The 15871-nt window shown below is 39.7% G+C and overlaps 1 protein-coding gene across 4 annotated transcripts in view; it reads left to right on the top strand.

The window, feature by feature from the left end:
* The window catches only part of kiaa0825 (KIAA0825 ortholog), a 145420-nt gene that overhangs the window by 90567 nt on the left and 38982 nt on the right, over positions 1–15871 (top strand). The window contains exon 20 of one of the 4 annotated variants that reach the window (XM_083527614.1): positions 7044–7419. The exons of the other annotated variants lie outside the window; for them this stretch is intronic. Coding sequence (XP_083383740.1) covers positions 7044–7062 — 19 coding nt within the window. The 3' untranslated portion in view covers positions 7063–7419. Of the gene's footprint in view, positions 1–7043; positions 7420–15871 lie in introns of those variants that run through there. 4 annotated transcript variants of the gene reach the window in all.

Raw genomic sequence — 15871 nt, forward strand, 5'->3', positions numbered from 1 at the left:
AACCTCAACATCTTCAGCTCTGCTACCTCCAGCTCCACCATCTGTCTTTTACTTAATGCCACTGTCTCTAAACCATACAACATCGCAGGTCTCACCACAGTCCTATAAACGTTCACTTTCACTCTTGCAGATACCCTACTATCACAAATCACTACTGTCACTCTTCTCCACCCACTCCACCCTGCCTGCACTCTTTTCTTCACTTCTCTAACACACTCTCCATTACTTTGCACTGTTGACCCCAGGTACCCGACCTCCTCCACCTTCTCCACTTCTTTTTCCTGCAACCGCACCACCCCACTGCCTTCCCTCTCATTCACACACATGTACTCTGTCTTACTCCTACTGACTTTCATTCCTCTCCCCTCAATCTCCACCTCTTCAGGGTCTTCTCAACCTGCTCCCTACTTTTACCACAAATAAAAATATCATCCGCAAACATTAAAATCCACAGAGACTCCTGTCTGACCTCATCCGTCAACCTGTCCATCTCCACTGCAAACAGGAAAGGGCTCAGAGCCGATCCTTGATGCAGTCCAACCTCCACCTTGAACCAGTCTGTCGTTCCTACTGCACACTTTACTGCTGTCACACTGTCCTCATACATGTCCTGCACCACCCTCACATACTTCTCTGACACACCTGACTTCCTCATACAGTACCACAATTCCTCTCTCGGCATCCTGTCGTATGCGTTCTCTAAATCCACAAACATACAATGCAATCCCTTATTCTTAAAGATCGGTACCAGCACACTCCTTCTCCATTCCTCAGGCATCCTCTCACCTTCCGAAATCCTGTTAAACAATCTTGTTAAAAACTCCAGTGCATCTTTCCTAAACATCTCCATGCTTCTACCAGTATGTCATCTCGTCCAATCTACTTTTCACTCTTCATCCTCTTAATCGCTGCTCTCACTTCCTCCTTACTAATCCTATCCACTTCCTATTCCCCATTTATCACGGTTACGTTCCAAAAACCACCAGCTATAAACGATAAACCGATAAATTCTATTTTTATTAATAAATGTCATTATTTCAACATAAAACTCCATAAAAACAATTCTCTATAAGTTTTTTGGTCTATCTTGCTATTTGCGAGAGACCAGGAAAATCAGAGAAACAAATTAGTTATGTGGCAAATGCGTTTCCGCGAAAAAACCGGGGCACGAGATTTGAATCGAATTGCAGTAAAGCAGGGGATTACTGTGTATGTATATACAGTATGTTTTAAATATTTAATCTATGTATGTATATACAGCAATGTGTTTGGAGTGTTTCATTCAAAAGTGTCCAATGATGGAGGTACCCGTAATTTTGCTAACAATTGAAATGTAGGTACATTCTCGGCACAGCACGTTTAGGCAATATAAAGATAAGTAATATTCATTCATTCATTCAGAAGCTCTTAAAATGTTCAAGTCCAGCTGATGGCATGAGTGTTTGTGTGTCTGTGTTCTTGCGTGCATCCAGCCTCCCTGTCCCATGTGCACAACCAGCCTCTTCTTAAACCCCTTCACCCCCCCTTTGGCAGAGCCACAGCTTCGCCCAGGTGCTAGCAATGAAACTTTAATATGTTATTTAAATATGGAGGGAATTAGCCTTTGAGATGCACGGACTTGGGCAGCTGCAGAGGGTGCAGTGGTCAGGCAGGCGCTCTGGGAGGCCAAGGGTTCGTCTCAGCTACGCACACTGCGGGGGGAATATGTTAATCCACGGGTAAAAATAACGCGGAGAGATCCAACTGCTAACATCGCCGGCCTAATGAGATATAGCATTGGGGAGCTCCGAGCTCATGGCTGCACGACCACGTTTGGACGGTGGGTCATGATTATTGATGGCCTTCTTTCGTTTCGAAGTCTAAATTATTCATCTGTTCACCGAATGACCCGCATTGTAAGCGCTTGCGTTTGTTTATTTCAATAACTTTTTGATTTGTTGTTAATAAGTCAGACTTTCTGATGCAAAAACAATGTTTTACAGTATCTTTTGATTGCTCTCAGATGCTTCTAAGATGTCAAGCCTTGCCACATACCCTTTTGTTTGAACTTCAAATAAGTCAGAATGGTTTCATCAAATGATTAATCCATATATTTCATATATCTTGTCAGCATTAATTACAGCATATTAAAGTTTGCCCTTTAAAAGAGACCAGCGAAGGACACGAGATTTCCCAACTGATGAACTCGCACGCCACTGTAGCGGAAATAGTTTTCGGATGCTCGTGACAATTAGAATGAATCCAGGCATCACTTCAGAAGAACCTTATCAGAACTTGTAAGGGCCTTTGTTGAGCTTTTCTAAGGAAAAAAAAAAGTTTAAAATGTAAATTTGTCATGAATATTATTTGTAAATTTGTGAATATGCCTTCATATAATGTCTGATATTGCAGTAAATGCATAATGTACAACAAAATAGTTTTTTTACACAACACCAGGGTAGCACAGTTAGACAGTTAAATCTGAACCAAATGATTCATTCTATTCATTTACATTTATTGGATTTGGCAGACGCATTTATCCAGCGCTTACAAAGCGCTTTGAATTCTCCATCAATAAATACTTTCTAATGCTGGTTAATCAGGACACAGACCATGAATACCATCAGTTTAAAACTGGGAGAGAATAAAGTTAGGAAGCAATTTAACAAAAATGCATTTTATTTCATTTTATTCCTAGTTATTGATCGTTTGGTAGCTATTCGAACCACATATTTAACAGTTCAATATTCAGTCGAATACAGTGTCCCACAAGGATAGCAAACTAAAATTAAACCTCCAAAAATACAGTGAAGACTACAGTACTATACTACAATGAAGAAATATCTATAAAAGTACAGTAAGTATACAAAACCAACTGTCTTCACTTTATTCAGATAGATATTGGAATTCTTTTCTAATGCATTATTTTAAAGGACACGTTTAGTTTTTTAAATAACACAAACAATGTTCATAAAATGTGAGAAAAAAGCCACTTTGTCACATTCATGACTAAGCATCGCTGCTTTTATTCAGGGTACAGAATACAATGCAGCGATTAGTCACAAGGCAGCTCACGGGTGTGTGTGTGTGTGTGTGTGTGTGTGTGTGTGTGTGTGTGTGTGTGTGTGTGTGTGTCAGTTAAGCAAAACGAGTATTAGGTTTCTGTTAAGTACTTAAGTGTATGCTGAGTGTATTTGGTGATTAGAGTTGTTGCAGGTGTTAATATATATGTATGTATGTATGTATGTATGTATGTATGTATGTATGTATGTATGTATGTATGTATCTATCTATCTATCTATCTATCTATCTATCTATCTATCTATCTATCTATCTATCTATCTATCTATCTATCTATCTACATGAGATGATGTATTTATTTGTTTATATATATATATATATATATATATATATATATATATATATATATATATATATATATATATATATATATATATATATACAGTATATACATGCTGACTAAGCTTTACTTTAGTAGCGCAGTAAATCACAATGTAAATAAATCTAAACTACTGTGACAAGTGTAGAAAGTGATTAAACTGCAGCATCTAATGATGCTGCATTTCTTCTCATTGTAATAAAGATGGAGCAGGAATAATTAGCTTACAGATTCTTTTCCCCACTATCCAGGTCTCTCTCTCTCTCTCTCTCTCTCTCTCTCTCTCTCTCTCTCTCTCTCTCTCTCTCTCTCTCTCTCTCTCTCTCTCTCTCTCTCTCTCTCTCTCTCTCTCTCTCTCTCTCTCACTCTCCTTCCTCTCACTCTCTTCTCTTTATAATCAGTGAATTGATCCAGAGCTTCTTTAGAGAAGGGGATTCTCCCTTTTTCCAACACAAATATGTTTCAAGAGGAGCTTTGGTCTGTCTGGACTGTTTCCATGGCAACTGCCCTATTTGTCTGTGCGATTGGTGGTCGGGTGTGTGTTGGGCGGCGGCGGTGGTGGTGGAGGTGGTAGAGGGGGGTGGCCATCAAAGAAGCGTCTGATGAGCTCAATTAATGAAGCAACATGAAGCAACACTGACGGGGGAGGTTAAAGGGGGCACTTATTCACCAAGGACCACAGAACTCTCGCTGGCCAGGAAAAAAAAAAAAAAAAAAAAGGAAAAGAAAAACAAACTCCAAACTGCTGGAGGAAGGAGAGAGCTCATCATTTCAGTGTGTCTGTGGCAATAAGGCAAGAGTGTATGCAAGTGTGCTATGCTTTTTCTTCCGCTTTTTTTTTTGAAGCAGGGTTTTGCGCGTGTGAGTGAAAGGCGGAGGCTGGAGTTTAACACACTGTCAGAGATGTTTGCGAGAGTGGCGTAGGCTATTGGGGCCCTCCGTCACCTGATAGATATGAAGCTGTCAGGAGAAGAATAGCGCCATTCACCGAATGCCACTTATTTTCTGGCGCTTTACAAGAGCGTGCGTGAACAAAACAGGCGGCGGCGGCAGCTGAGGAAGACACTTTTTCACACTCACTGTCTTTGACAGACATGCAGCAATTACATTGATGAGGCAAAGCAGACACGCAGCAAAACCAATTCATTGGTTATCCCCAGTCATGCTTGTGTGTGTGTGTGTGTGTGTGTGTGTGTGTGTGTGTGTGTGTGTGTGTGTGTATGTAGCTTTGCTTGCTGACGGTGTGTACAAGAAGAATCTCCTTCACGATGATGGATAAGATTATGATCTTAATGTGACACAAAGCCTCCTTAACTTCAACTAAATAACTCGCAACCATTACTTGCTCTCTTGCTCTCCCGGCAGAAGTCCGTATCTTTCCTGAGCAGATCTTCAAAATCATTGGGCAATTTATTTTTATTTTTTGCCGTCTTTCTATCCTCTGCCATATTGCTATCAAGGCTGTGAGGTGGCACTATACAGGGCTTGTGTTCAGGTGGGGAGGGGATGCTTGGACTCCGGCTGCTCGGCCACAGGGCCGGTAATGTGCTGTCAGGCTCCGGTGACAGGTGCAATGAGAGAGCTATAAGCACAAGGGCAGCAGTAATGTAGAGGTCTGGCCAGGCCCGATGAGAACTGATGGCTCTTGGATTGGTTAGAGCCGTCTCTCCTTATTGGCCAGAGTACCAGCTTAAGCTCCCTGTGGAGGGAAAATTAATATCATATACAGGCGAACTTCAGAAAAACAACCTATGAGGTGTGTGTGTGTGTGTGTGTGTGTGTGTGTGTGTGTGTGTGTGTGTGTGTGTGTAGTGTATTTCAGTACCCTTGCTAAGACACTTTAAAACTCGCACAAGTATGTATATATATATATATATATATATATATATATATATATATATATATATATATATATATATATATATAAAACTATAGTATACTATATTTGACTACTACAATATATGTGTCATATAGAGTAAATACTTATTTTATTGAATTAAATTTTTTTATCCATGTTTTCAAACTTAAGCATTATATTGGATTTGATTAAATTATACTTCTATAGCAATACTCCCTCGAACACTGCTGTCGAATGCTTTATGATCTTATTATTATGAACATTGAAATGACCTGCCATTCCGTTTCCATTCCTACACACCAATTATGCACATTACCAAGCATTTTTACTGTTGTCAGTATGTTTTTTTTTAATGCTATGTTAGAAAATCAATCAGCACCTTCCAAAAGATCGGAATCATTTGAATGATATCTCTAAAAATTATATTAATATTATATACAATAAAATGGTAATAATATATATGTTTTTCAATGACTTGAAATCATTAATTGTATGTTGGAATGAATATGTTAATATTGAATTGCAATGGATATTATTATTTATTAGTCTCACACACACACACACACACACACACACACACACACACACACACACACACACACACACACACTGCATATATGCGTTACATACTGTATATTTAATTTTGCACATGTATCACTCAGGTTATTACAATAAATTATTTAGTAATTGCTGTCAATGTTATCATATTAATTATGCATTCATTTTCAAACATCTGAGTACTAAATAGAAATAAAAGGTGTTAAATTAAGATAAATCATTTCCAAAAATATCCTTTTTGCCTTAAATTTTCTGTTTGAAAATAAACTACCATTTATTGTTTTTTTATTTTTTATACATATAGTCTACTATACATTGCTATTATGTTGCATTCTATTCAGTGCAAATTTATTGTTCATAAAATGTCATTTTGCATTTAGTTTACTTTATTATTTGGGTTTGGAACACAAATGTTATAATGATTTCTCATGATTTTTTTTTTTCACTAGTAAATAATATTTGTTTCCCATTGAGTTTAAATAATAACATGTTTATTAACTCATTCCTTCATTCACCTTCAGTGACTGTTTCACTAATCCTACGGTGAATCAGGAGCCTATGTTGGGAACCTCGTGCATGCGGGGGTGAGGGGTGGGGTCGGGGGGATACACCCCAGGTTAACATTTAAACATAATTATTAAAAGCTCCTTGACAGCACTAATGAACTTGTGAACTGCAGGTGCATCTTTGTGGAACTGATCCTGTGTAGAGGTCTGTGCATGGAAATGGTGCCAAAGGGTTTGCAGGTGACCTGGGTTGTGTACGAGTCCTTTTCGCTCTCAGACAGGTTGGTGTGTGGAGCTCTGGCAGCTCTGAAGCTGGCACCTGCCGAGTGTGCGTAGTGTGGGCCTGCAGCAGCTAAATTAAAAGCCTGCTTGTTCAGGAAGAGGAGCAGCAGGCCCCGAGCCCAGCTTCAGACTGTGAGCAGGTGTCTTTTGCAGTATGGAGGTGTGTGTGTATGTGTGTGTGTGTGTGTGTGTGCTCACTGGTAAAATCCTCTAAGCATGCTATATATGAAAACTAGGGTGAGATATCTTTACATGTGCTCGTTAAATAACATTCCTGTAAACACACTAACCCGTTAATGCTGTACAGCTCAAAGGGGGCAGCTCTGGTATGAGATCGCACAACGATTTGACTCGGAATCCCTGCATTCCTTCAAGCCTTTGATGCCGTCTTCACTGCGGTCATTAGCTCGCTCTAACCCGGTGCCCTCGCTCCTATTGATTTTTTCTTTTTTCCCCCAAGAATTCAGCGCTCGTACTGAGTGACTTCGCGGTGACTCCCATTTAGCACACCGCGAGACCATTCCGTAGCTTCTTCTTTATGCGGCTGGAGTAAGATTAAGCCTTTGTTGCTCTAAGGCGCTCATGAATGAGTTGGTGAGAGAAAGAGGAAAATGAAAGGTATGACAGGGATCTGTTGGGCTCTTTTGTTCCTCCCCTTCTGTCTTAAGCTTTAAGCAATACATAAACTCTCGTAGCCTTTTAATCCCGAGCTGAACTCACGCTCACCTCTTCATTCCTCCTTTACATTTAATTCTTGGCGGGCAGAAAGCCGGGGCTTTATTTAGAAGCTGTAACTCATCTCGGGCTCGCGCTCGTGCTCGGGTCTGCATCGTTCCGAAAGTGAATATTTTGGTAATTATATTTTGGATTATTGCAAATAACGTATTGCCTGAAAGCAGACTGGGTATGAAACAAAGCAAAAGAAGTCCATATCTTTATGGTGGGAGAAGAAAATGTGTAAATAATACAAATAAATGTAAGCTTTGAGTTACAGGAGTAAAAAAATATTAACATAACAAACAGCTTTATCTCTGCTAAAAATGGAGACTCCTTCCAAACATGTTAAATAACATCTGACTGCTACGTTTTGCTGACTCCTGCCCTTTAGCTGTTGTATGTAATCTACAGCTCTAATATCTATCTGTCTGTCTGTCTGTCTGTCTGTCTGTCTGTCTGTCTACCTACCTACCTACCTACCTACCTACCTACCTACCTACCTACCTACCTACCTACATGTACTCTTCCAGAACTATTTATAATTATCTCATTCATACAACTAAGCATTTGAGAGCCTTCCTCAGGGGCCCTGCAATGGCTGCTTGGTGGTGCTTTGATTTGAACTCACAATTCCAATCAGAATCCACCATCCTAAAAAGTGAGCTGCCACATCTTCTCACCGTATTAACACTTACACCAGTATAGTTTTAGACCTAAATCCGTTATCTTTTTTACACCTCTCACACCTGCTGGTGACTGCAGACATTTCCTGCGTTCTTTAACGAAACATTGTCATTGTCATGGTCAAAGAATATTTACAAGCTGTGTTTTCCCCCTTTACATATCCCACCCTTAGTATCAGAACAGCTGCTTTTAGAACTGTAGAAATTATTTTAGATCATGGTTTTGGAGGGAGGTGGAGTAATTTTCAGGTCCAAAAAATGATATAAACAGGAGAAGAAAAATTAGTTTGATTTCTTATAACATCAACAATGAAACTTAACTAAAAATCCAGTTATTTTTTTTATTTCTCTCTTTTTGTTTGTGTGTTTTGAGGTGGTTAATTTGTATATACATTTATGCCTTTCTATGCAAAACCCTTGTGGTGTTTTATTGCCTCAGTGGTGTTTCGTTACATCCTCTGTTATCCATCATGTCTGATTCCTTAAAATGCTGTCCATGTATCACACGCTCACTGTAACGTGTAACAGCTTCTTCATGTCTGCACATCCTTAGATGCACTCAAGAAATAGATAATTAATATACTCTTAATGCGTTGCGGTGTGTGTCTGACAGTGGCTGCCATTTCCACCTCGCTTTCTCTTCAACTGTGACAAGAAATTTAACACCCTGGAACAGGTCATCATACTGGCGCGGTCTCCGTCGTCCCGGCTGAGACAGACAAGAGCGAGCAGCGGGCGGAAAAAAAAGGAAGAAAGGAGGAAATAATTACAAATGAAGAGTGACGCGGCGATGAATGGAACATATGCCGAGCCGGATAGCGTTAGCGGCGGTGTTAGTGGTTAGCGTTAGCACTGCCAGGGCTGAAAGAAGGGCTGATGAGGCTTCAGTGGACCTGAAAGGGCTCATTTGAGAGGCTGATATAGCTGGAGAGAAATCTTCCACACTGTCATCCTCACTGAGGGCCAGAATCTAATGAGGAGAGCTTATGAGTAATACGTAAAGGGATAAAACACGTCGGAGCATTCTGTACGAGAAAAATAATGATGACGCGAGCCCTTCGGACCAGTCAGATTCCTTATTAAGGCTAAAAAAAAAAACATGCATGCTTAAGAGTGTAGAATAATTATATCAATCTACCTTCTTCCCCTCTTTACCACTTAAACTCCCACAGTACATCAGCCATGTGTCCAGGCTCACATTCTTCACTCTCATAACTACACACTTTTCCTATTAGTTTCACTGTAGCAGCTGAATTATTGATCATAGTTACTGAATAATATGATGAATAACTAATAAGCTGAGACTTTAAGAGATTGTTAGGCCAAAAAAAAGAGAGATATGTTTTTAACAAATGCATGCCTGAAGAGTCAAAAAAGAGACGGGTTTGCCCAGTGATACGATTCATACACAAACAGCTTCATAAAATATCAGGAAAAGGCTGCTATGAGTGTGTTGGGAATGTGAGTAAGTGGGTTAAGTGAGAAATAAAACACTCCAGGATGTGCTGTTATGGGGAGATAGTGGGAGGAGAGTGTGATACAGCTGTTACCACAACTGTATAGAGATTATAGAGGTTTGTTTTATATAATCACCCATTACACAGTGCTTAATTTGAATTTAATTCAAGTCAATTCAGTTTTACTTGTATAGTGCTTCATATAGTGTATAGAGCAGCTTTGTGGAGTTAAATAGAATGCAAGTATAATAATAGTGACATAAATTAGTCCCTCTAAGTTTATCCCTAATTAGTGAGCCAGTGGTGAGGAAAAAAACTCCCTGAGATGGTATGAGGAAGAAACCTTGAGAGGAACCAGACTCAAAAAGGAGCACATCCTGATCTGGCTGACACCAAATGTCTATTCATTATAGTTCCATTGCTTGCTGTTGGACACTTGAATTGTACCATTAATTGTACCATTATGGCCAATGTAACTTGCTGTTTATAATAATCAAATTCTTATTACCAAATGCCAGTAGGCTAGGCCATGTCTCGACTTACAATAGTTTCAAGTTACGATGGTGTCATACATCTTCATTGCATATCTTGGACTACCTGTAGGTACATTCACTGTTGTGAAACGTCAACCACAGAGCTTTGCACAGATGTGTGACTGTTTGACAGAACGCTTGCAGGAGTTTGGAGTCAGGCATCCTGGCCATAGCAGCTTCAAAACTTTTTTTATATCTAAAATAACAGCTTAAAAATAAATGGTTTCTGTGGATCTGGTTGATGAGTTTGCCTCTTGAGTTACCTTGTGTTAATATAAAACCGTGATCCGCCTCCAAGCGTCCATATCCGTGGCGTTAAAAAATGAATTCCCACCATCTGAACCCATTTGCGAACAAAATCATGGTTTAATAGTACCATCAATACATTTGGAAGTCGTTTTTTTTTTTTTTTTTTGATTCAGAGAGCGATCCTAGCGCCAAGACGCCTGATTCTTCAGAGTTTTATACGTATCTTTGGAATGACCTTGTGTCCATTTGTAGAAAATTACTCCGAAAGCGTGGAACAGATTCACATTCCTACGAGGGTTAGAAGAATTTCCGGAATGCAGCTTATTCAGCAATTGTGACCTACGTGTACTCTTCTATGTCGGCTCAATTTTTTTGAAATACTTGCGCTTCGGCGTGTGCGTGTTTCCGAGGGTTTTTTATTTCATTTATTTATTTATTTGGAAACATCTTGTTACTGCACTGGCCATGGCCTTTCCTGCTTTGTAGTTCTGTCCTATGTGGGTTTGTGTGTCTGGAAGGTTGAAGGTTATATAGAGAACCTCGAGGGGCTTGTATTGTAGAGCTAGTCCATGGCACAACAAGGCCTGGCACAAGGTCACAGGATGAGCGGGGCTGAGACGAGGCATGAGCAGGATCTCCTCAGCTCTCTTTCATCCCTCACCCGTGGTGCACACTAAGAGGGGGACTAGACCTTGGAAAGCAGGTTATGGCTTAGAGGAAGCTCAGACTGAGCAGACTGTGTGTGTGCCTGCCTCAGGTAGATTAAGCGTGCTCCTTATTTGAGGTAGCGTGTTTAGCTGTTATTATTAATATGGTAATGTCGAATGGAACACTCCTGGATGGATTTGCACACCGGCACACTTTCAATCTCGGTTATATGAAGCTCAATGTGTCATTTTTCGAAAAATTAAATGATCATAAATCGCATCTGCACGAAAGATTATAACAACAAATATCTCTACATCTTTGTTGTATGAATATACATTGATTGTGAAAACACTCCCATTGCTGTTCTTCATTGCTAGCTAGTTTTGTTGCTAGCTGGTTAGGTGCTAGTAAGGTAGCCTGATCTTGACTTACTGAGGCACACTTTTAAAATGTTTCTTTGTTTTCAAGCAATACCATGTAACAATATACTAAAGCAAGACGTTTATTATCAGTAACAGAAGCTAGCTAACTAAACTAAACATAGCCAAACACACATACACATGCATTGTACAGCTTGTTTTATAGCTTACTAGCTACCATCAGGTGGATAACTAGCTACTGCTGACTGGGGTTTTGGTCAGGTGCCTGAGCCGCACAAAACACTTCACAGAACAATTTCCCGACTGCTATCAACCATGACATTCTGTCAGATAAATAACCAGTTAATATTATAACAAATAATTCTAAATAAACAAAATAGCTAGCTGAATAAAAATGCTCTCAAATCCTTTTTGTTTATCTACGTTTTGATGCAATAATTTTCATATGAAATCCTTTTGCTAGCTGTCTTTATGCTAAGTTTTTTAGGGTGTGATAAATCATTGTCTCGCAGGGACTTTGACACTTGCTCTCCTTTTTTTCCATGTCTTAGGTTTGATGATTTATGACATACTGTACATGTGTACAGATGCTTTAACTCATTAATTCGACTCTCCATCACTGACTAACCGAGTGTTTACTGTACAAGATTTTCAAGGTGACTATCAGTGTCACTACTTTTTACATGTAGTATTTTATTTAATTTTATTTATTTTTTTGAGATTTGAAAAAAACGTATACGAAAGGAAAGCTCCAGCCTTGTGAAATATTTTTGTTGTGTTTAGCCAGTCTGATTTCATCATGTGAGAGATGTTTAGTGGTTTTAGCACAGCTTAAAAGAAAAAAATGAATAGAGAAAGAATCAATGTTTAGAGCACGATTTAGATCAGTTCACACTTGGTTTAGTCTATTATGCTACACTTCAGTAATCCCACTACAGTAATTTCAGAAAGAAATGGTCAACATTATAACATTAGCATTATATTAGCCGGCTAGTTTTTTGCTAATATATTTGCTGTGGCCGACTATTGTTGCTGTGTTGCAATTTCACTCAGATTTTTCGCATGAACATTGCTGTAGAACTGTATTAATAGAGCTTAGGGTAATAAAAGCGGGGTAAAAGTAGCTCTTTAGTAGCATTACATGCTCCTAAAGACAAGACAAAAGACAAGCCTCCATAGAGGCATCCATTTTTTTTTCTTTTCCCCCCACTTCACAGGTTTCGAACGTGCCGAGGTGGGAAATGACGCCATTACTTGCAACTCGCAAATTACCACTTATAAAGTACGACGAAAACAACAGAAGTCTCACTGGAGCCGATTAAAGCAGGCAGTTGAGTAGCATTGTGGGAAAGTGAAAACGGAGTCGTTCATTAAAGAAGTTTGTGATGCCTTTTGCATGTTGATTACTGATGAATATTAGTCATTGTGGTGTTTTTAAAGAAAAGCGGTGCAAGCATCTCGTTATACAGTATGATCATCAGCGACCCTTTCAGAGAGGTTGTCCATTTATAAATCATGTTTAGTGAAAGCAGGAGCATTTTAAATATGCGCTAGTGCCAATCATGTCTCCCAGCCCTGAGAATAAACCGCTTCTGGTATTCTCTCACGTGACCTGCTTCTTATAAGGAGGGGCCTTGTTTTCAGTTTTCAGTTCGCTTAGCTTAGTATTGTATTTTGTATGTTTATGTACATATATGTGTGTGTGTGTGTGTGTGTGTGTGTGAGACTCTCCTCAGCCATGCCCTTAGCACTGTGTGGCCTTGCGAGAGCTTCAAAAGAGACATCACTGCTGCATTCGCTATTCCCTCCTTCCTTCTCGCCCTCCCTTCCTTTTGCCCACTCTCTCTGTCTCCTCCTCTGCCGTGAACCCATTTGACTCCTCTGCTCATTTTCGCTCCCTCACTCTCTCTTCTCTCTCTCTCTCTCTCTCTCTCTCTCTCTCTCTCTCTCTCTCTCTCTCTCTCTCTGTCTCTCTCTCAGGCATGGTGTGATTCATTGGGGAAGCCATGCTTTTAATCAGCCCATTAAAAATGGATGGCAAGCAGAGGGCTGGTGTAAGAGATCTCATTTGGAGTTGTGTGTATGTGTGTATGTGTGTGTGTGTGTGTGTGTGAGAGAGAGAGAGAGAGAGAGAGAGAGAGAGAGAGAGAGAGAGAGAGGTGCAATGTGATAGTGTGTTATGTTTCTGCATCACTGTGTGTGTGGTTTGATGCTAATATACTTCGACTGCTGGAGAGGTCTCTGTTCGGGCCATACAGAGCGCTGAAGTTTCTCCCTCACAGCTTCCTAACGTACAGCTGACCTTTATTTAGTCGAGCTTCTTTTTCCTGCCGCTGCAACAGCATTCGATAACACAGCTGCTTCTTTTACTCCGCTGCTCCGTTCACCATGTTTGTGAGAATTCCACATGAACAGCACACTCTGGTCCATAATCATGAAGAACACTACATTTACACACCGATCTCAGATCTTCAGGAAACAACCCTGAGCGTTCTAATTACTCATGCGGCTGTGTTCATGAGAAACCCAAAAACGTTTTGGTGGAAACATATCTTACCTCACAGCCTTCATGAAAAATTTAGAAGGTTGTAAAATAAATGGTCGTACCATTTAGGTAGGTTAATGGACGTCAAAACGAATTAACCTTTCGATTAGCTTACCGTATTTATCTAAGCAATATCTATTAATATAATATATATATATATATATATATCTATTAATTAATCTGACCAGCACAGAATGAGATGATTCTGAGAATTATGAGTCGCATTGAAATTTTATGGTTTTTTTAATATTCAGATAATAAAATACAACAGATTCTATCAAAAGCAGCATTAATAGATTCGATTGAATGACGGTTTAGTCTGTGGTCAAAGCAAAGTGTTATAATGAGAAAAAAATGTTTGTCTTCTTATCAAGAATGTCTTGATCTAGAGAACACTTTTGAATCCAGTTTGGGAATCAAGGTGAGCAAATTTGGCTCATTTTTATGTTCCTTTGTGTCAGTCTCAGAGGAACTAGCCAATCATGGGCATCTGTGAACTCATGTATGTGAAAACAGGCAGATTGCACTTTCCAGTGTTGAAGCATGAGCAAAAGTTCTTAAAGGTATGTTTGACCAGCATCATAATGTATATTGAGAAGGAAAAAAAAGTAAGAAAGATACTTTAATCTTGTCACATGTACTTTCTATCACAGTGAAACTCTGTCATCGCATGTCCCATTATGTTAGGCAGCTGGGGTCAGAGCGCAGGCTCCGCTATGATAACACGGAGTGTTAAGGGCCTTGCTCAGGGGCCAAAGAGTGTCAGCTTGACAATAGTGGGGACTGAGCCCCCATGACCTTCTGATCAGTAAACCAGAGCCTTAACCACAGAGTTATCACTTCCCCTTAATTTCCCCTAGACAGATGTTGTATGATAGGTGAGAACTGGCTAAACTGGGTGGAAAAACCTTGAAGTGTGTGTGTGTAAGGGGGTACCCCTCACAAAAAACATAATTGCCCCTAAGTCTGATTTCAAGAGTACTGCACAATTGTGCAGCTGCGATGAGCACCACAGAACAAACGCGTCTTTGTTTTTCTACATGAAGTCATGTGACTTTCGCTTTTCTACATTAACATTGACCTTCAATTCAATTCAATCATTTTTGTATTGCGTGTTTAACAACAGACATTGTCCCAAAGCAGCTTTACAGAGAAAACAGATTATAAAATATTAATGTATAAGTGGCCTATAAGTTTATCCCTCATGAGCAAACCAGTGGCGACTATGGCGAGGAAAAACTTCCTTAGATGGGATGAGTAAGAAACCTTGAGAGGAACCAAACACAAAACGAAACCCATCCTCATCTGGGTGGCCCCGAATGTCCATTCATTACTGACTAGATCAGGGGTCACCAATGTGGACCAAAGGACAACGAGTAGCCCGCAGGCCTAAAAAAATAGCTGTTTCTTTGTTAAATCATTGTTGATAATTATTATGAGTAATCATTAACATGATCAGTTTCTTTCCATAGATGAATATCATTAATTATTAATAATAACATATAATAAAAGGTAAATTGAGCAAAATTGTTATTTCAGATCAAACTGAAAACTGTGTGTATCAAACTGGTAGCCCTTCACATTAATCGGTACCCAAGAAGTAGCTCTCAGTTTCAAAAAGGTTGGTGACCCCTGGACTAGACTAATAAACTAATGTTTGCTAGACTGCTAGTTAAAGCGTTAGTCAGTATCTAGCTTCTATGTCCAGCATCCGTATGACCCAGTTGCCAAGCAACAGTGTGTGTTTTAACATTTTACCCACTTGAATGGAAAATAATATAGTGTTCAGTTTAGCACTTGTGTTCGAATGACTTGTGAAACTGTGTGTTTGGGAGGAGAGGGTGGGATTTGGGATGACACCGGCATAATCTCTAACTGCCAGGGCATCTGACCTTCTAGAGCTCAGTGTAGTAAAGGTCTAAGTGTGTGTGTGTGTATGTGTGTGTGTGTGTGTGTGTGTGTGTGTGTGTGTGTGTGTGTGTGTGTGTGTGTGTGTGTGTGTGTGAGAGTGTGTGAGAGTGTGTGAGAGTGTGTGAGAGTGTGTGAGTGTGTGTGTCTGAAAGAGAGATAGTGATA

Source organism: Silurus aristotelis, assembly GCF_946808225.1.
Source record: "Silurus aristotelis genome assembly, chromosome: 23".
NCBI classification, from domain to species: Eukaryota; Metazoa; Chordata; class Actinopteri; order Siluriformes; family Siluridae; genus Silurus; species Silurus aristotelis.